The sequence below is a fragment of the Candidozyma haemuli genome, assembly GCF_002926055.2.
Source record: "Candidozyma haemuli strain B11899 chromosome Unknown A_2014730914, whole genome shotgun sequence".
Taxonomy (NCBI): domain Eukaryota; kingdom Fungi; phylum Ascomycota; class Pichiomycetes; order Serinales; family Metschnikowiaceae; genus Candidozyma; species Candidozyma haemuli.
The window spans coordinates 836,685-856,986 of NW_020289906.1; the positions used below are offsets into that span (position 1 = coordinate 836,685).

Here is a 20,302-nt window from a genome sequence, read left to right on the forward strand (position 1 = left end):
AAAAACGCCCACGCCCCTTACAGTTTTACTTATACTACCTCAAGCTGGAATCCATAGAAGACTGTTGCAGCCGCGGCGGTTCGGACATGGCGGGGCAAAGAGTCAGAAACCAAAATAGCACCTGACGCACAGTGGATAGCCAGCAGTGACCATGTGGGGAGTAGAGAAGAAAAAAAGCATCGACATTGTTGAGTACCCAAGTCAGAGTCTAGAGAGATTGAATTTCCTTTAAGGAGACGATCCTGACTGCTATTTTGGTCTCGACAAGCTTTTTTCGTAATCTGGGGAATCTGGGGGAGGCCCGCCCAAAGCTGAACAAACAAGTTCGCCTGCTTGGGGTGCCGCGCAGGTTATGCTTTACACACTAAAAAACGTCTTTTGGGCGGGACGTCACTTTTTGTGCGACGTGGGGGAGAGACGGGGAAATAACAACATGCTACGGGGAGAACAAAAAACATATACCTAACCAGCGCTTTCTATTGTCTATAAACCATGATGGTGGTGGTGCTGGGTGTGAAAATCAGAGGCCTCGAATAAAATAACTGTGCATTAAAAAACGTAGACCGTAGGACATCAAAAAGAGTAAGTCATTAAACAACCGGTGAGGCAGGCACCCCACAAGACAGCGTCGTCAAACAAAAGGGAAAATGTAATTGTGAGCGAGTGAATTTAAGCCCTGTTGCAACGTGGAGCGACCCCAATTACCAGCATTCGTAGCCACCATCCACAACCAAATTGTGACCCGTCGTGTACGACGAGGCGGATTCAGATGCCAAGTAGAGGATAGAGCCAACAAACTCCTTTGGGTCGGCCATTCTGTGCAATGGGATCTTGCTCTCCCAAGCATCCTTCATCTCGGTGTTGCCCGCAATAACGTTTCTAGTCAATGGTGTGAGGATGTAGCCTGGAGACACCGTGTTGACACGGATGTTGTACTTGGCCCACTCACAAGCCAAAGATCTAACCAAGTGAATGACACCAGCCTTGGCCATGTTGTACATAGCCTGTGGCTGTGGGTCGTTGACAATGGTACCAGACATGGAGCCAATCATGACGATAGAACCACGCTTGTTGTTCTCAATCAATGGTTTGGCAAAAGCCTGAGCAACGTAGAAAGCACCCAAACCGTTAACACGCATGATGCCTTCAGCGTTAGAAGCTGGGTAGTCCTCAGCTGGGAAGTTCTCACAGTAGCCGGCAGTGTTCACCAAAACGTCAGCAACGTTGTTGTGGTGTTCGTTGATCTCAGCAAAAGTGGTGGTGACACTCTCAGCATCACCAATGTTACAAGACCAAGCGGAAACCTCACCAATAGGCAGCTCGTGCAGGCCCTTCAAAGTCTCCTGGCCCCAAGCCAAAACCTCCTTGGCAGCCTGCTTAGTTCTCTCCAAGTTAATGTCGACAAGAGCGACAGCAGCACCTTGGGCAAGGAAAGCTCTAGAGATAACAGAAGCCATACCACCAGAACCACCGGTGATGATGACCAACTTGCCATCAGCTCTGAAGTTTGGGACGACGTTCTCGTAAGCGTAGTTCATGGTGAAAGTAATTTAGTGTGTTTGCTGGATAAAGAGAAAAAAAAGTTGAATTGTGGGGGAAACAGCGGGATATATATAGTCGCCAGAGAGTCAGCGGTGAGGCCGATGTGCTCACGTCAAATCGCAGGGAAAAGAAACGTTCACTGCGCTGGCCACTATACAGCACATATGCATGGGCCATCAGCACCCAGACGCACCAGCCTCCAGCTGCAGGCGGCAGGTTGAGGGTTGGGAATCACTCTGGAAGGAAAACCGAAGGAGGGGGAGGCAACTCCAGCGACTCTGTCTAGGGAAAGTACTGATAAGGTTTGGCAGGTGAATGTGGAAGAAGGGTGAAATTAATAGAGGTGACACTGTGGCTGTTCGGCGTGGGGAAACTGGGGGAGTTTTGCATTTGGGCGGGAGGCCCAGAAATGGTAGAATAGGGAAACATCCAGGTCACCCACAAAATACCAGGGTGCCGGTGGGGGGGCCGGATTATTTACCGAGAGTGCCACCAGAGGAGGGACGAATAGGGAAGTTTTTCCATTATGGAAGATGGAAAGTTTTGAGGATACTGCGATGCATTCTGCGTGGACTCGACATGCCCATTTGATAATGGCATTTGTTATTCTGGTATTTGTCATTCGGCGTCATGGGAGGGCCCCGACTCGTGGGCCTCTGTCTGGTTGAGTTACGTTTGGAGTCCGTGCGCCGCGAAAAGAAAAGAGATGTGGATTACTGATAACCGGAGGAAGTGGAAGAAGCGGGAAAATGCGTGCAGAAAGAAAATGCAAAAAATCCACCTCCAAAATACCATCAATTGGAGAAGCTTTGGTGTTTAGTTTATTGAAAAGCCTTCGCTGTGCCTGGCTTTGCCCCCCTTTGGCTCCAGTACTACTTTCTTTACATATTGCACAAATGTGGCCAGCGCGCCAATTGAATGCGAACAATTGGGAGAAAAAAAAAAAAAAAAAAAAAAAAAGACCCCATTAGTAGTCACTTAGAAAACACAAACAGTGACCATCCATGACCTTCTCTGACCTTCGACTTACTAAACTCCAAAGTAACAACTGTACTTTCTATAGCTCCTCGTATCCACATGCCGTGGCTTCTGCCACCCTCCCACCTTTTTTTGCCTATCCACGGTGAATTTTTTTTTTTTTTTTTTTTCCCTAAATTCCAGGCTTTGGTCAGAAAAAGAAAACCTCACCTTAACCGTTGGTGTGCACTGCTTTTTCGCAGCCGACGCCGCCATACTAGGCTTTTTTTGCGTCTTTGAGTCTGTGTATTAGAAGAAAACCCTCGGGCATCCGAATTTTTCACATTCAGGAAAGGGGATAACTTGCATTTCGGAAGAATTCTTTTTTGGTCCAATTTTTCTTTTTATCTAAACGTGGCCGACGTACCTTGATATGCAAGTTTCCTCTTTTCTTTTCGAAAAACGTAGAAAAGAAAGAGCTCTTTTGGTCCAGAGGGTGAATTTTCCTCCACTGCGCCCGTGATGTCATTTGCAGGTATGATGATCTCACAGGAGGCATGAATTAAGCGAGCGAAGCATTGTAGGCGATGACTTGCCATGTTTGCTTTACTACGTTCCTTATTTTATTATTACGGCTTTTTTGCTTCTTTTCTTTTAATGCCCAAGGTGTCATTCTACAGTACGGGTTACTGCTTTTGATCGCCTCGAAGATCTAGCCCCGGTACGAAATGCATTCATCGATGAGTATCAACTGTAACCAAGCTGGCATGTATAGTGGACATTCCAGAAAAAGGTCTTTTTCTTCTTTTGATGAACTCGAGGGTCCTATTGTTCTTTCTCTATTTTTTTTTTTTTTTCTCGCTCTTTTCTTATGTCTGCTCGAGACTAGATGGTTGCAAAACCTGAATATTGATCCGATGTTGCATCCAAACCGGTAATATACATGCTACGGTTTCACCTGGCGATTCATGCATACCATTGTATCCATCAACGGTTATTTAAGGAAAGACGAAGCTGTACTTCCATGGGTATTCGGCTATGGTTGCATTTCATGGGTCTGTTGGGTAGGTATACGTCAGAGGCGCCTCGATCCTCGTAGACGGAACAACGTCATTGTTTTGGACCTTTACAAAAGAAAGCTTATTCTTTCTGTCGGTGATATTGAAGGTGAAGTTTGCCGTTCAGGCTTTGCAGACGTGGAGGGACCGTGTAGTTACCTCCATACAACATATTGGAATGCTAGTGTGATCAATAGTCGTATTCACTGATAAGAACTTTCCTTTTTGGTATTGGTGATTTCCATGGCTCATCTTTCTTGGTGACCTGTCATTCTTCGTGATGTTTTCCACTTGGTTCCTAGCCTTGATGTTCTAGGCCTCCGTAGATGGTATCTCCAGTAATGGAGAAGGCACCACGTTCAAAGGCATCAATGATCCCTCCATCAGCCTTCTTTCAGTAGTAAAGCTGAGTAACCTCTAGAGTATCTCCAGTATCTCCAGTATCTCCAGTATCTCCAGTATCTCCAGTACACGTATTATCTCCAGACGGCAGACTTGGCTTAAAGCCGTAGAAGGCCGTATCCATTCACAAGGCTCTAACAAAGCTATCCATAATCACATATCGTCATCCGCAGTTCTCTTAGAAGTCTCTAAGGAATCCTTAAGCCTTTAACGCTAGAATTCTTTGGAACGTGGACCAATTCCTTCTGCCAGCTTCTATCACTCCGCAGACTCAACCACTGACAAACGGCAGCCACAACTCTTCCCACGCAACTCGTCACCCATCCAAATTACACCTTCCTACGTATCCTACTCTCTACTTTTCTTTCCGTAAACTGTATTAAAATATATCGCTGTCCTTCGCATCGTCCGTAGCTATACCCGCGAGCAGGACCAGCACCGTCGAAATGAATGTTATTCGTAGTCAACCCATACTAATGGTTCTAATCGTACCTAGGAGTGCCAGGCTCCTCTGGGAAATCATCATCATCGTCAGAGTCATCCGGTATGAGGCTAGGGACAGCTTCTTCAGGAGGTACGGGCACGTTTTTCCACCTGCCCAAAACGTCATTAAACCTATTGATGGGTTCGTTATCCCCTCTAAATGGCCTGACAAAGTCGACGGCCACGGCCAGACCGAAAAAGTAAGCGACGACAAGGTATGTTAAAGGTCTCATGTTATGACAGAGTAGTATTAAGGGGTGAAGTTTCGCATGTGGCTTGATAAGAGTGCAGTAGAGTGAGGGTGATAAGCCAAGGACACATCTAGGCCGGTGAAGCACTACACTGTGGCAGAGTCAATAATGTGAAGGGATAAGAACCTTTTTAGGTGAATGTGGTTTCTGGTACTAAAATTCTACTGGAATCCAAGTGGAGGTTTTGACTCTACAGTTGTTCAATGCAAAATAAATTATCTCTATGCAGCGGAGTCCGTAGGAAACTCCGTAATGTCAGTGAATTAGTTCGTGGAGGAGTCTGAAGAGCTTTCCTTCTGGTGTCTCTTCTCGTTCTTGTTAGCTTCCATAGCTTGCAATCTTTCCAAGTTCTTTGCGTCTCTCTTGGCTTGCTGGCGATCAAACTTGGCATTGGCCCAGTCTCTCAAGCGCTCACCGTACTTCAAACAGAAGACAGGGAAGGGAACACCCAAAGCAAGCCCGATGAAGGCGAACATGGTGTTACCCCAACCATATCCCAAACTGTCATACATGAAGCTGGCGAAAAGAGGGAATGAAAAGCCAAAAAGGGAACGGAATACAGCGGCTGCGGCAACCGAAGATGCTGCGAAACGATTGTTCATGTCAATAAGGTAACTCTGAATGTTCTGGAAAACAGGCACTGTGAAAATTCCGAAGATCACAGAACCAATGGCTGGCATGATCCAATGTAATTCTTTTTCTGCCGACCATCCGTACCAGATAAGTGCAACTGGCATACCAAAGCCACTTCCAAGCAACATAGGAAGACGATGTTCAGGCTTTGCAACGCCATTGTTCTGGGCGATAAGCTTTCTATACATCCAGTTGTTAAGCGGTGTGAAGATGATAGTACCAAGGATGAAACCAATACCCAACGGAATGTACATGAGGCCGGAAATTTCAGTGCTGAAGCCGTAAGAGCCCTTGTAAACAGCTGGGTATGTAACGATAAGGAGATACATGAAACCGTAACAGAAGGCCATGAAGATACCTAAACCAAAGACCATTGGGTGTCCAACTAGAAGGGTGATTGGTCTCGAGACGGACACGAGAGCCTTACTGATCATGGGCTCACCATCAGCCACTTCAAAAATGGTATGCAAGTGTGTGTTTCCGGTTTCTTTCCGCAACTTAACTGCCTTCTTTCTCAACAAGGTTGGAGAGTAAGTTTCTTCAAAAAAGAACAAACCAACAACAGCAACGACAAAGTTGAAGATGGCCAAGTAGAAGAAACACCAATGCCAGTTGGCACGTTGCACAACAAAACCTGAAATCACAGGAGCAATAACAGGACCGAGAAGAGGACCCATGGAGTAGAATGCCATAGCCAAAAGACGTTGGTCATCATTCCACACATCAGCCAAACAACCAGCACCCACGTTCAAGGGAGCACAACCACCCAAGCCGCCCAAAAAGCGGAAGACACAGAGCTGAGCTGTTGTTTTCGCAAAACCACAGGCCAAGTTGAAGACAAAGGTAATCCAGATGGAGATGTTAAGAACAGGACGACGACCGACACGGTCAGATTCCGAGATGGGGGCAATGATCAAAGGACCAAGAGCCCATGCAAGTACCATGATGGATACAGAAAACGCTTGAAGAACAGTGGAATTCAAGTTGATGTCCTCTGAGATAGCCGGCATGGCCGGCGAAAGAACAGACGATGACATTGGAGAAATCAACGTATAAATAGACACCATAAAAGTCAGGAAGAACTTCCTAGACCATGACCAGTTTCTAGGGAAAGCCGGATCGTCAGGTCCATCCCATGCAACTAACTCAGGGTCAACGTCTGTGAACTCACCACCATAATCTCTGGCAGGCACGGCGGTATCAGGCAATTTTTCGTACGCCCTTTGTACATCGTCGTTTTTGTTCTGGTTCTCTTCGTCAGCAGGATCACGGAAGCCTTCTATCGACGCCACCCTCAGCATTCTTTTCGATAGCGTACGGAGGATTTCGTTTTGGTGAAGAGATCTTTCACGTTCGATCTCATCGCTATCCATATCACCGTAAATCTGGTTGACACTATAACTTGTCGATAGTCTTGACAATGCTGTACGTGGGCTCAGAGCGCTATTCATGGATGCTTGTAGGGAGTTAACGGAACCAGACCTCTGGGGTCTATATGGAACAGGTTCCACTGGAACGGGTTTTCCTGACGAATGCAGAGAACCATTTGACGAGAGGGACGGTCTTGAGCTCGAAATGCTATGAGGCGACATTTCAAATGTATGGTTTGTGGGTAATATGTGAAAAAAGTGAATGCAGCAAAAAAAAACGTTTTGGAAAAAAAAGGAGCGCTCCTGAGATGCTTTTTATATGGAAGCAACGGTGCGCTTGGTTCATGCAATGATCCGTACGGCGCCACTGTCGTGCAGGCTGATAGTGAGTACAAACGAACCACACCTCTGGCCAAGAGGACCAAGCCTGGGCCGATTTCGACGGGAATTGGATGAATAAAAAGGTGGAGAGAAGGACATTAAGGATGAATTAAAGACAATTGGAAGAAAGAGGTTAGATTCTGGTAGATCTGGAGAATCTGGCTGCTGAGTTTGACAGGTCGGAGAAGTCGCGTACACACCGACGCACCCTCAGCCTTCCGGCAGAACTAGCGCCTGGGCCGAGTTTATTAGCCGAGCCTGTAATAACCGAGCGCCGAACTCGCAAACTAGTGAAGGAGATATTATCGATTTGGCTGGCAATATTAAGTGACTAAGGAAAAATTTCAACATTGGTACCATAGTCGATCAAATTTGAAAACTATTTGGTTTCAAGCTGGTAAAGTTAAAACGAAAAGAAAAAGAAAGGTGGTCACTGCCAGAACACGGTTAACGTCGGTAAGTAAACAAGCGCTGTGCATTTAGCTGCCACATGAAAAGATAGGTATGAGCAAAGGGTGCTCGGAGAAATGGTGGGAAGGTCACCGTGGTGAAATTGGTCGTAAGTGGTGACATGTAGGGAGTTGGTTTGTAAGCTCGGTGTTAATAAGCGAGCACCGAAGAGAGATAGAACCACTGGCAGGATCACCAGATACTGGGGGGTGAAAGTGGTCGTTGCTTTTTTTGCCGCTACGTTTTTGTACCTTGCCCGGTCTAGGGAGGAGACGATGAAGGTGGTTGGTGATTGGCGGTACTGAAGGCTACACTAACTTACATTGTAGTGTTTCGTCTGTTTCCTCTTTCTACAGTGATTTTTTCGATGGAAAGAGTCAGGTACTGAAATGAGTTCAACTGAAGCATTCTTTGAACTACAGAGGCTTTTCAGTCGAAATACACTTCTTAGCAAGTCAATCCTATGAATTCTAAACATTTATTGCCATAGCTGTCATTTCAGGTAGTCGACTACTTCATGTATGCAAATGCAAGTAATTGGCTGCAAATCGCCCACGAGTAATAACAATAAGGAGCGTGCTTGCTAAAGCATTGATCAGCTTCTGCAAGACAATGTTGCCTCCCCCTTCCTCTTCTATTCATCTCATAAAGACCCCAAAGTGAAAAGATGCTATAGTAGTGCAACAGTCCTCTAAACAAAAGCAATTTCTCGAATGCTCTTTGACAGGTCGGTTCAGCTGCTCGCGTACCGATGCGCCCTCAGCCTCTCGCCGCAAGGAAGTGCGTTGACATATACGTACCGATTACCGAGATGTACAGAAGACGTTTGAAATAGAAATAACTTTAAATGGGCAGATGCATGTAAGTATTTGCCACTGGTTTCAAATGGCCCAATCATGAAACCTAGGAGGTGAAATACTTGACACACATTGCGCATCTTGTGAAATAGAGTATATGCGGCTTCGCTGATTGTAGCCAACCGCAGTTTCCAGAACTTGCTTTCAGTGGCCATTGAAGGACGCAAAACCGTATCTTCATGTTTCACTTAATGACGTCAATAGCCTTTGCTCCGTTAAAGCCAAGCATTATGGTATTTTTGGTCCATCTGCTACCTATTACCTAGTTCTGCAAGTCTAAATAGCTGTCAACGCACAGATCTACCGATCTCGATCCATATGAATTAAAACTATCTTTGGTCGATAGGCATAACGGGATCTGTTTCTTCAGTTCCGATATTGCATTCTTGGGTGATTTCCGGGCTGAAAAGTCGACCACCGAGATGTTCGGTGATACCTTGATCTCGGCGGTTTCGGGGCACTGATGCATGAAAACACCGAACCACCGAAGTTACTGGTATTGGCTGTACTGTGTTTATGAAATCTTCCATCTTATTATAAATAGGTTTGGAACTAGTTAAGGGATGGATTTGTGAGGTACAAGCCTAGTCATAGCCCATTACACCCGCAATTGAAGAGGGCGCTGGGTGGAAACAGTTCTATGTTACACTGCAGTAGGCTGCAATTGAATTGGGTGCAAATAAAGATATTCAAAAGATAGGCCCAATTGGATTTTGATCCACCAACTTTCAACTGCCAAATCATAAGCTCCGTTCTTCTATGGTACCACTCCTTCGTTTGTGTGCTCCCACGTTTTAAGAGCCCCCTGGTCAGTTTTGTGTAATTTAGAAAGTCCCATGTCATGCCTGTTGTTTGCGCTGAACCTTCAATAGCCGAACCCCTGAGGCACTGGGTCGGGTATATCTAGATTTGACTTAGAGTCTTTGTTTTTACCCACAGATAGCTACTCGCGTATCGGTATTGTCTCAGTTGCTATTAATCTGGTAGCGAGCTCCTCGTTTCCTAATGGACACTCAACCATTTACCCGAAAGTTTAAACTTTCGGTTAACGCTTTCTAAACCCCAATTAACCAGTAGTAAATCTAATAGGGCGCTATTCTTGATACAGACTCCTCCTGGATTGCGTGCTCCTTTAGATTACCAATACAGTTAGGACTGGCAAGTAGTTTCATGGCAGCACATTGTGAACTGCCTGTTCGAATGGTTAACTTATGTTGGTGACATACTATTAGAAGCGCTACCCTGAATCTTGTGAGATGCTACCTTTACAAAAACTCCCCAGCTTCCACTTGTAACAACGACTGTACAACCACTCAGTACACTTCCAATTCTCCATCAACTACTAACCAACCCTCTCCATCCAACCTTCACTTTTTTTTTTTTTTTTTTGTTGAATTCAATTAAATGGTAGGCCCTGCATTATCACACAGATCGTGCCACACTAACTCCCAATTCTATTGATGCAAGAGATATAGTCCATATCTGAAAAGCCTGTAATATATCTACCAAACAAGGAAACCATACAGATATGCATGGAAACCGAAGAAAACTAAAAAAGTTTAAAAAGCAGAAAAATTCAAAATATTCATAAAAAAAGCAATTTCTTGTTTGTCAGATAATTCCACCTAGAACGTCCTCCACAAACCCAAAAAATACCCATGGACTTCGGCCTTCTCATGAGCATCAGTCCACCATAAATAAGCGTAGCCATTGAGAATTCGCAGCCAAACCGAAGCGAGGAATTGAACGTGGTTGGAAAAAAATGCTGCGGGATGGGCCTTGTGTGCAGGGCGAGCGAACTAGTTTGTTAGTGGCCCCCCAAAAAAAAAAAAAATCGTATGATACTAGCAAACAAGGGCTTTGCGTAAACGAGGAAGCGGTATGGGGGCTGTATGGTTTTCTTTTTTAAAGAGGAGAATGCTAAACGAAGGGTAAGTTTTGCCACTGAAATCTGTGTTTCTGCCTTTTTGGGGTGAAGAATGGCTTTGGTTGAAGGAATGGGTACACTTGTGATTGGGGTCTATTGCAGGATGCAGCAGGACGGGTCCTACTGGTGGACGCGACAATGTCGTTGCTGCCTCAGAAGTCCCAAGTCAGCGAGGTCAAAGCTGGTCGAATTGAAAATTTAAGGTTGTAGTAGTTTTTATCTGCTCCTTCTGATCATTCTCGTATAAGTATCTTCTCTCTACAACGTCTGTGGCGGAAGTTGTGTGGACCCTGAACGCTGATCATGGCACGACATTTTTGCAACCCTCACAACCGTTAAACGCCAGTGGTACACCCTGACGTGGTACATCGAATGGTGTCAATGTAAGAAATCACAGTTTACTCAGACCATCCCCTAGATAACAGAATAAACGTTTTTATCGAATTAATCGTACCACTTTGGCTTATCGTGCTTACTATCTCCCTTCCTCAGCTCACGTCATCTCAATGGGCCCATTCCATACAGATAAGCAAAAACAACGACCTATATCTACCCCAGGTTCTATCCTAACCTTGTTCCCTTTCTTTTAATCCTCTTTTTACCGTCATTGCCTTGCCGTTTAAACCTAGAGCTAAACGGTCTGGGAACGCGCTCGTACCGTCGTATAGCCAATTCTACCTTATACGACGGTGCGTCCTGCGGTAGATGCGAAAGTTTCTTTTCTTTTTCTCGACTATATATCGCCTACACCAGCCCTTCTTTAGAAACCCAACCATGGTTAGGTATGTGAAAAAGACCCCTAAACTTCGTTCTATGGACACCTTACTAACAAACCAGCGCCGTTTATCACAGCTACGCGGGCTTCTCGAACGTCACCACTTTTGCTGATGCGTTCGAGAACTTCTCGAGAGTTACCGACTTGAACTATGTGGAAAAGCTCTGGGCTTCCTACTACTACTGGATCAACAACGATCTTTTCGCTACTGGTCTCTTCTTCTTCTTGATGCACGAGATTATGTACTTTGGTCGTTGTTTGCCATGGGCCATTATTGACCGTATTCCATACTTCAACAAGTACAAGATCCAGGAGACCAAGGTTCCAAGCAACAAGGAGCAGTGGGAGTGCCTCAAGTCTGTTTTGATTTCCCACTTCATGGTGGAGGCCTTCCCTATCTGGTTTTTCCATCCTTTGTGTGAGAAGATTGGCATTTCTTTCTCTGTGCCTTTCCCTCCATGGTGGAAGGTGGCCATGCACTTGTCCCTCTTCTTCGTCCTTGAGGACGCTTGGCACTACTGGTTCCACAGAGGCTTGCACCACGGTGTCTTCTACAAGTACATTCACAAGCAGCACCATCGTTACGCTGCTCCATTCGGCTTGGCTGCCGAATACGCTCATCCAGTCGAGGTCGCTCTTCTAGGCTTGGGTACTGTTGGCATTCCTATTGTCTGGTGCTACTTCACCAGAGACTTGCATTTGTTCACCATTTCTATCTGGATCTGCTTGAGGTTGTTCCAGGCTGTTGACGCCCACTCTGGTTACGAGTTCCCATGGTCTTTGCACCACTTCCTCCCATTCTGGGCCGGTGCTGACCACCACGACGAACACCACCACTTCTTCATTGGCTCTTACGCTTCCAGTTTCAGATGGTGGGACTTCGTCTTGGACACCGAGGCTGGTCCAAAGGGCAAGATGAACAGAGAGAAGAGAATGAAGAAGAACGCGGAGAAGAAGATCCAGTAAACATAAGGGTGCTACAAAATAGGAGAGGAGCACAGCCGGTACCGAACAGTGGAGTTATATGATTTGTTTGTTTGTTTTCCCCCATTCACATTCACTTTAACTATTCATCAAATATTCATAGATTTAATTTATTGTATTTTCTATCTAAGCCTCCTGCTTGGCCAACCATTCAGCATATTCCTTTCTCTTCTTCTTCACGTCAACGAAGTCTCTTCTAGTTTCCAACTCCTCATAGTCTGTGACACCCAACAGATTCACCACCGTCGAGGCTTCACTCAAGTCTATTGGCATGAGGAAGTTCAGTGGCGGCTGAACCACCTTATCGTGAGTGATCCCTAGTCTTGGTTTGGATTTAATCGAAAATAGAGCTCCAAAGTTGATAATCACTAGTCCTATTACCACTTCGAGGATGATCTCGGTAGGTACGAATGTGCCTTTTGTTTTCACGAAAGCATGGTATTCATATGACGAATAGCCAGCATGCAAAAGTATAAGAGCCCCTAGGACTAGAAGGGCGGCCATTGATGGAAGGAAACTGTAGATATATGTTGAAATTCTAAGTACTTGATGTGTGATTATGTAGATCCGTACACCAGAGCCACCCACCATTTTGCAACCACCCAACTTAGTACTACAAATGCCTAGATTCCATCAGAGAATACTCTTGATTATTTAATTATTGGAGCCTTTACGCGTTCAATTTCTTGTGCTGCCTTGATCCTCCATCTCACACAGTTGTGGAAAGCCAGGTAAGACCAAGTCAACTTCTCTGCTCCACGCATATACCCATTCTGCCTGTCAAATTGCTCCAGCATCGTTCCATCACCGGTATGTACGTGCTGTTTCACGACTTCAATGAAGGTATCAGCATACTTATACACGTTCTTGAGAATTTGCTGATACCTTTCGGATTTGTATGGGATGACGATTCTTGTGTCTCCAGCAGGAGCTTCACTGTTAAGCTCGGCATCGTGGGGTCTAAAGAATGCAATGTTCAGCTCGTTAATAACGAGATCGGCGTGGGTCTTGGAGTATTTGTAGATCCACTTGTAAAGAACCTCTCCCGCTGAGAGTGTAGCGATGAACCATGGGTTACCAATTGAAGTTCCCTGGCCATCATAGATATCCTCTGGGTACCTGCCCAAAGCCACTCCAATGTTGTTACGCCATCTGTATCTATGGTTGATGGGATATCTTTGTTTCATATCACCAACCATGGCGGTTATCGTGTTGAGGATATGGGAGTCGTCAACATCAAAGGGAATATTGTCGGTGCCGCCAAACTCCAAGTTATGAGCATGAAGTGCTGCAAGGAATGTAGCGGCGTCGAGCCCTGACCTGTCGCCCTGATCATACAACTCAGGAATGGCCACGATGTATGGAAGTGACAGCCTCGTGAATCCTCCAGACGAGGTAACAAACTCCTGCAACTCTTCAAAAGCGGCCTGAAGCTGCCTTGCAAAGATCATATCAACAGCATAGCTTCTGGCGAAACGCTGACCATCCTGAAGCGCCTTGAGTTGTGTTAATGCATTGAAAAAATGGTACGAGTCAACCTCCTCCCACAAATCAAACAGCTTCGACTTCCAATTGGCAATGATGTATTCAAGGTCGGGCTTTATTATGTTATAGTAAATGAAGGTCTCATTTCCCAAGAACTCGTTCTCGATCTGCAAATCATTCCTACTGAGGAAGAATAAGTACCCAAGTATCGTAGACACACGAAGCCCCGGGCCATCTGACTGGGGCCTGCCCCAGTTCTCGTCGAATGACTCGCCGGTCGTCAAAAACTTAGGCTCCCCAAGCCCCGATCTCGTTTTGTCGTCAAATCTGCCCGACTTGTTTGGGACCCTCTGAAGCCTATAGTTCGCCTCAATGTACTGTTCAACGACCCTCCGTAATCTCTCCACGGTATCCTCATCTTCCACATTATCATTCATATGGTATATTAGTGTCCTTATGGTCAAAGCAGAGTCTCTGATCCAATTGTAAAAGTAATCTGGGTTCGACCTCAGAGGAGAAGCAATAACAATGCCAGGCAACACCTCCTTCTCATTGAGCAACGGCGAGGCGCCGCCGACGTTATCGAGAATATAATCGAACGACCTCCTCGACTGTTCATCCACCCACCTCTCGAATTCATTGTGACCCTTGACTTTGCTCGTGTACTGCTCGTCAAAATCAACCACCACCACTTCCGACTGGTCTCTGACTTCAGGCCATGTCGAAGGGATATATAGCGCCTGTGTTATTACAAGAAAAAACAGGAAATAATACGGGAGCATCATCTCGTCTGGTGGGTATGGGAAAGGGGGAACAGTAGCAGGTTTGTAATTAGCAGTGAGTAAATCTGGGGTTGACTGATGTCTGATAATGCAAGGCAGCGCGAAATGTATAGTACTGGCTGTCAGTGGAGCCTAGGCTGCAAAATACACTGTCGAAGAAGACAAGAAAAGTGTAACTGATGGAAGAAAAAGATAGATCAATAGTTAAATATCAATAGGGGTATACACATTCTCCACATTTGCTTTTGTACCTCTGAGCTTGCTGGGGATGATATGTAATGTATGCTTAGAGTGGTTAGTGGGGGCTCCTATGTACAGCCGCTGAGCATGCCAGAGAGCTTGCGCTGAGCATGGGAGAGCTTGCGATTGATACTGGGGGTGAGAGCAAGTGGGAGGCTTTACCGGCGCCTAGTTCTTTTTCTTTACCTCTGGCTGCGTCTAAGCAAGCTTCAGTGCCTCAACGGTGTGGTGGTTCTTGTCATTTTTTCTGTTTTCTTTATTGTGTATTTTTTTTCTTGTCAACCGTTTTTGGTCCCAAGCCAAGTCTATTTTATTCGTCATTCACATTATTGGTAGCCTCAAATGGTACAACATTAGGAAATGAGGTTTCGAGTGGGTTTCGGCTGTAACACTCCAGGCTTCTATCCATGAGTTCCTCCATCTCAGCGTCAGTGAGTGGCTCTTGTAATGTGGGAGGAGCTAAAAGGAAATTGCTCGACTTTTCCATGATAAACTCCACCTCATGCGCTCCGTGGAGGTTCAAACGGTTGCCGATATCCACAATCGATGTCATGGATGTAAATTTTTCCAAATCGATGTTCTCTTCGGCTAATTTCTTAGCGACTTTGCCCAATTGGAATTCCCCCAGCTGTATGACCATCCTCTCTAGAAGCCTCTTACTGAAACTCTTCACAATCAATAACTCCTCGATAGTGTCTCTGACGACGAGTCTGAAAATCTTGATCGGTTTCGTCTGGCCAATTCTGTGAAGACGGTCAATGGCTTGAATATCCATCTGGGGATTCCAGTCACTATCGAAAAGAATGACAGTGTCGGCACTAACCAAGTTCAAGCCGAGTCCACCAGCCCTAGTGGAGAGCAAGAACACTTTGCTGGAATCCTCGCCCTTCTCTTTAAACTCATTCATTGCCTCTTCTCTTTCGTCCTGTGAAGTGCTTCCGTCAAGTCTATTAAAAGGAATATCTTTCTTGCTCAAGACAATCTCAAGAACGTCTAGCATCTTCTGGAACTGTGAGAACACTAATACTTTATGCCCGTCGTTTAACAAGCGATCCAAAAGCTGTTCAAACAACTTTATTTTCCCAGAATGTTTGACAATCTTCTCCAGGAAGGAATTGACCGCTATGTCGTCAATATCATCAAGATTAGTATGAATCACATAAGGTTCATAGAATGTGTAATGTGAACCACAAATCTTTCTCAACTGCATCGCTGTATTCTGAAGGTGAAGGCTTATGGCGTGCCTCTTGGCAACGGCATACGCATCCTCACAAAGAACCTTCCTCCTCTCGTCATCACTAAGGTCGGAATCATCCTGGATTTCAATAACTTCCACATCCGAATCAGAATCAGAGGACAGAACTTGGGTGACCTTTCTTGCTCGAGCAGTTGACCCCTTAGGCCATCCTCTTCCTCGCTTCTCGGGTCCGTCGGATTTACCATTCAGAAGAACATCACGAAGTGTTCTTTGAAGTTTTTTCTTCATTCCGCCGTTCCTCACATCGGCCTTTGTCAAAGCACCATTGCCTCTACCTGATGGGGCATAAGGTATCCACTCGCGAGATGTAGTGTTTACTTTAACCACTTCCTGGTCCTTCGGGTGGAACTCTAAAACAGCTCCATTCTCAGCAGCCGTTTCAGTAGCATCTTCACCTCCTTCTGCAGCCATACTCATCATTAAGGTTCTCTCGAGCTCTGCTGTCTGCTTTTCTACCTCTTTCTCAAGTGCTTCACCTTCGAGAGACTCGTGACTTTTCAAGCTTTGAGGAACCACGATATTCCCATTCTCTCCGCCATTTTCAAAAGTAGTTGCCAGAGTACTCAGATCTCCTCCGTTTTGGTTATCTTCGGTTGAAGATGTCTGCGTCGCTGGAACCTCCTCGGTCGGCTCCTGTGCCTGTCCATCTTCCTCGCCCTTCTCTTCTTTATTATCATTAGCATCGTAATAGTCCTCATCGCTTTCTTCTAAATCCCTCATCTTGTCATTTTCGAATTTCTTGAGGAGCTTGCTGGAGTATTTCTGCCTTCTATTTCTTCTTAACCGTCTTCCATCTGGCTCCTCCAGAGAATCAGAGTTGACGACGATTTCAGCTCCCCGGTCGGCTCCACGGACAATATCTAGATGTTCAGGTTTGGTAAAAAGCGACGGATAGCTCTTAAGAAGCAATTCCTTCGCATGGAGCTCGATCACGGAGGCCTTGACATCTCCCTGGACAGTGGCCGCATAGAAAGCTCTTTGAACAGGAGTCAAATCAGCATAAACAATGTATTCCTTCTTCGGAGGTAAGCTTCTAATCACGTTAGCCTTAAGTCTTCGAAGAAGGAATGGTTTTAAGATGGAGTGAAGACTCTGAACGAGCTTTCTTTTGACATCCTCTTTGAGCATTTTATCCGCTTCTCCATCCCCATTGCCTTCGGTAAACTCTTCAAAATTAAACCACAGCTGAAAGAGTTCAAGATCACCAAAAATGTCAGGTAAAATGAAATTAAGAAGTGACCAAAGCTCATTCAAGTTGTTCTGAAGCGGGGTTCCAGTAAGTAACAATCTGTTTGCAGCATCAATCCTCTTGAGCTTCTGGATAAGAAGGCACTCAAAATTCTTAAGTCTATGACCCTCATCGACAGTTAAGTAGCTCCACGAGACCCGCGAGAATCGGCTGAAGTCTTTGATGACGATCTCGTATGATGTGATGACGACTTTCCCTCTTAATTTCTTGCTGAATGTGACCTGTCTTCTATCATCCTTTGGACCTGTGTATTTTATGACATCCACTGAAGGCAGAAACCTCTCGAACTCCCTGCACCAATTGTTCACGGTTGAAAGAGGAGCAACAATCAAGAAGGGGCCTTTCACTTTGTGTTCAAGAAGGTAGCAGATTAAAGAAATGCATTGAAGAGTTTTACCAAGACCCATTTCATCAGCCAAGATGCCGTTAAGACCATTCTCATAAAGCGTAACAAGCCATTCTAGACCATCCAACTGATAGTCTTTCATAGTACACCCAGTGACAAGACTGGGTTGCAGCTGATTATGAGCTGTTTGGGCACTTTCAATTGCCTTTCTAGTGTCTCTAGTTTTCTTGGAGCTCTCTGCTACCGGCTTTGAGGGGCGCTCTGTATCGCTCTTCTTTTGTCTCTTGGTTCTCCTGCGGTCTGGCTTGGATCTTTTGCCGCTTCGTGATTTCCTTTTTACATCAATAACTTCCAAATCTGAGCCATCCTCCTCTTTTGGTTCTTCTTCTGGTTGTTCATCCTCGGGTTCCAGATCAGATTCGGACTCCGAGTCCAAGATCTCAGGCTGCTTTGGCGCTTCTTTGCCTGCTTTTTCAGCATTCTTCTTATCTTCTTCGTACTTTTCACGGGCTTGCTTTCTATCTGCGCGTCTTTTGAGTTTATCTTGTCTTTTCTGTAGTTTCTTCTTTTCAAGCGACTTTTCAAGCATATTATCAAGGATAATCTGAGAGTAGACCTCAGTCTGCTTTATCAAGCGATTCAAACGTTCAAGCTTCACATTGGCTGATAAGTCATTGAACTCTCTCTGCTCTGAAGAGACAGACTCCTCTCTGAGGAAACCATCAAGGTTTGCCTCCAGATTTTCGTTATCAGTCATCTATAAAGCAATCTTCGCGTATATGAGTGAAGTACGCGTTGATCTTGGGACTGAAAGCGGTAGTGTTCTTCTAGAGCCGAATAAGTTCAGGAATAGCAATCTCCAATGTGGTGTTCAGAAGAGCTTTGTGGTGGTTAGCTATCTATATCTTATAGACGTGCTTCGAATCTATGCAGTCGGTGATGCCATCAACGACTAGATATGTCATAAATAGAAACAAAGAGGAGGAAATTGGGGTTGATATTTGATAAGGTGCAAGTTCTAAAGCTTATGATTATTTCTACTAGGTTATTTTTTGGTTCATTGTTGTTTTGGTGTGGAAAATATAGCCTGAGTCAGAGACCCAAGTGGTTGCAAAAAAACGTATAATCAGCCGCACGGCTTTGACATCTGGAAAATGTTCCAAAAGTGGCACAACTAGGAATATTTGAAGATTTGATGATCTTGATTTGATAGCTACTTGCATCTTGGCTTTCTACCCAAACTCTACCTGCCGTTATTTTGGTTGCTAGTTAGAGAAGCAATGATGACCCACCACGGCATCCACTATGCTACACAAAGAAGAGAAACTTGAAGACTGGTTAGATTGGGTGTAACATGAAGATATAAAATCATTACAGTAAAATTTAGTGTAAGACATTTTCAACTAATTTCAAGTAAGACACGTTACTCCAATGCACTTAAGTAGAGCTCCAATATATAAGCAAGCTATCGAAAACCAATATCCAAAGCCGGTATCTAATTTGATTAAAACTTCAGCTCTTTAGATCAAGATTTATATTTCCTTCGGTGAAATGAAACAGAAAGTCATGATATCTCATTGTCTACGTCTTTAGTCTAACCTACTAATTCTAACCTGCTTCCCAACAAACCCTACCCCAAACGAATTAGCCGAACCAGGGCACACAAGACACTCTTCTAATCATCAATGGCCTTTAATTGTGCCCTGGAAAAATAGTCAATTGTTTGTTCTAGGTAAAGGAATTGAGAGTTCCATGCATATATGATGCCACAGTTACCAAAGGTGAGCCACAAGTCGTCTAACCATAAAACCCTGCGAGTGGGAAAAGAATGATCTACATTAAACCTTGCCCTATCTGTGTACCTTGTGGGTATGCCAGGGGAGAAGCAATTGTGGCTTGGGAGGAATCAGCGCTTCTGTACGATGGTGATCTTTACCGCCCGATCTCCAAGGTCACAAGGCAGCACGTAAGATGAGACCCAGTGCATGAGGATGCTTACAAGGAGGGTGCCAGGTGAGAAAGAGAAATCAACATTAAACGTACTTTGATGTAATTTAAGGTTAGTTCAGAGAATGTACTATGGAGAAGCCAGACACTTCAGGACACAATGCACATCATCAGAAACATAAGCCACCCACCCAATTTCTAAAAAAAGTACACAACCGTCACTAATGAAAGAAATGTCCTTCTTCCCTCCTCCTCCTCCTCCTTCTTCTTTGCCTCTTTTCATAACAAGTATATCAGTACAGTGGCAGTATTCATTGCACAATGCGGATCCACCAATACTCAGAGCCACCAAAAGGCAACAAAGCAGAACCAGCTATAAACACTACAACCACAGGTAAAGTCCCCATTTATCCCACTCCATCACTTTCTTTTCCCCAACTTCACCTCCTTTTTGGTTTCTCTTTATTCTCTCCCCTTTCCGTTCCTTTTTTTTTACCCCATTGAATGGACCCTTTTTCAATTTGCAACCATCTGTTTGGCTTTCCTCTACTTTTTTTTTTTTGTTCTGATGCACCACGGGTGATTAACTGCCGAGGCGAGAACCAACTTTTTTTGACTGGACAAAAAAATTCCTCTTTATCTTTTTTACCCAATTTTCCCGCGCCGACGATGCCAATTTAACGGCGCCATCGCGGCGCAAATTAGCTGGGTTGAAAAAGAAAAATTGTGAATGGTAGAGTCATGTCACGTGGACAGATAAGGAAAGACACCGTCAGTATAGACCCAGTTTTGCTGCCAGTTTTAAAAAGTAAGAAAAAAAAAATAGTAGAATCTTTACTTATGTCACCACCACCCTCCCCTAAGGCCAATTGTATGTCAAATTTAAAAGTCTAATCGTGGTTTGGGTGTTTCATCGCTCGTCCAC

At 44.9% G+C, this 20,302-nt stretch overlaps 5 protein-coding genes across 5 annotated transcripts; 1 reads left to right on the forward strand and 4 right to left on the reverse strand. All coding sequences in view use genetic code 12, as the record gives it.

The window, feature by feature from the left end:
- Positions 1-701: 701 nt before the first annotated feature.
- On the reverse strand, positions 702-1,538 carry ARD (Ardp; the record flags this gene model as incomplete). The annotated part of the gene is made up of 1 exon (XM_025484112.1): positions 702-1,538. The coding sequence occupies one exon, from the start codon at positions 1,536-1,538 to the stop codon at positions 702-704; it is 837 nt and encodes a 278-aa protein (XP_025342327.1).
- A 3,418-nt stretch (positions 1,539-4,956) lies between these two features.
- CXQ85_000365 (uncharacterized protein) lies at positions 4,957-6,918 on the reverse strand (the record flags this gene model as incomplete). The annotated part of the gene is made up of 1 exon (XM_025484113.1): positions 4,957-6,918. The coding sequence occupies one exon, from the start codon at positions 6,916-6,918 to the stop codon at positions 4,957-4,959; it is 1,962 nt and encodes a 653-aa protein (XP_025342328.1).
- Positions 6,919-11,085: 4,167 nt separating this feature from the next.
- Positions 11,086-12,052, forward strand: CXQ85_000366 (sterol desaturase family protein; the record flags this gene model as incomplete). The annotated part of the gene is made up of 2 exons (XM_025484114.1): positions 11,086-11,093; positions 11,149-12,052. 2 exons carry the CDS (start codon positions 11,086-11,088, stop codon positions 12,050-12,052), a joined length of 912 nt encoding a protein of 303 aa, XP_025342329.1.
- A 144-nt stretch (positions 12,053-12,196) lies between these two features.
- On the reverse strand, positions 12,197-12,574 carry CXQ85_000367 (uncharacterized protein; the record flags this gene model as incomplete). Its single annotated transcript, XM_025484115.1, has 1 exon — positions 12,197-12,574. The coding sequence occupies one exon, from the start codon at positions 12,572-12,574 to the stop codon at positions 12,197-12,199; it is 378 nt and encodes a 125-aa protein (XP_025342330.1).
- A 146-nt stretch (positions 12,575-12,720) lies between these two features.
- On the reverse strand, positions 12,721-18,187 carry CXQ85_000368 (putative ATPase; the record flags this gene model as incomplete). The annotated part of the gene is made up of 2 exons (XM_025484116.1): positions 12,721-14,295; positions 14,903-18,187. 2 exons carry the CDS (start codon positions 18,185-18,187, stop codon positions 12,721-12,723), a joined length of 4,860 nt encoding a protein of 1,619 aa, XP_025342331.1.
- Between the last annotated feature and the right edge of the window lie 2,115 nt (positions 18,188-20,302).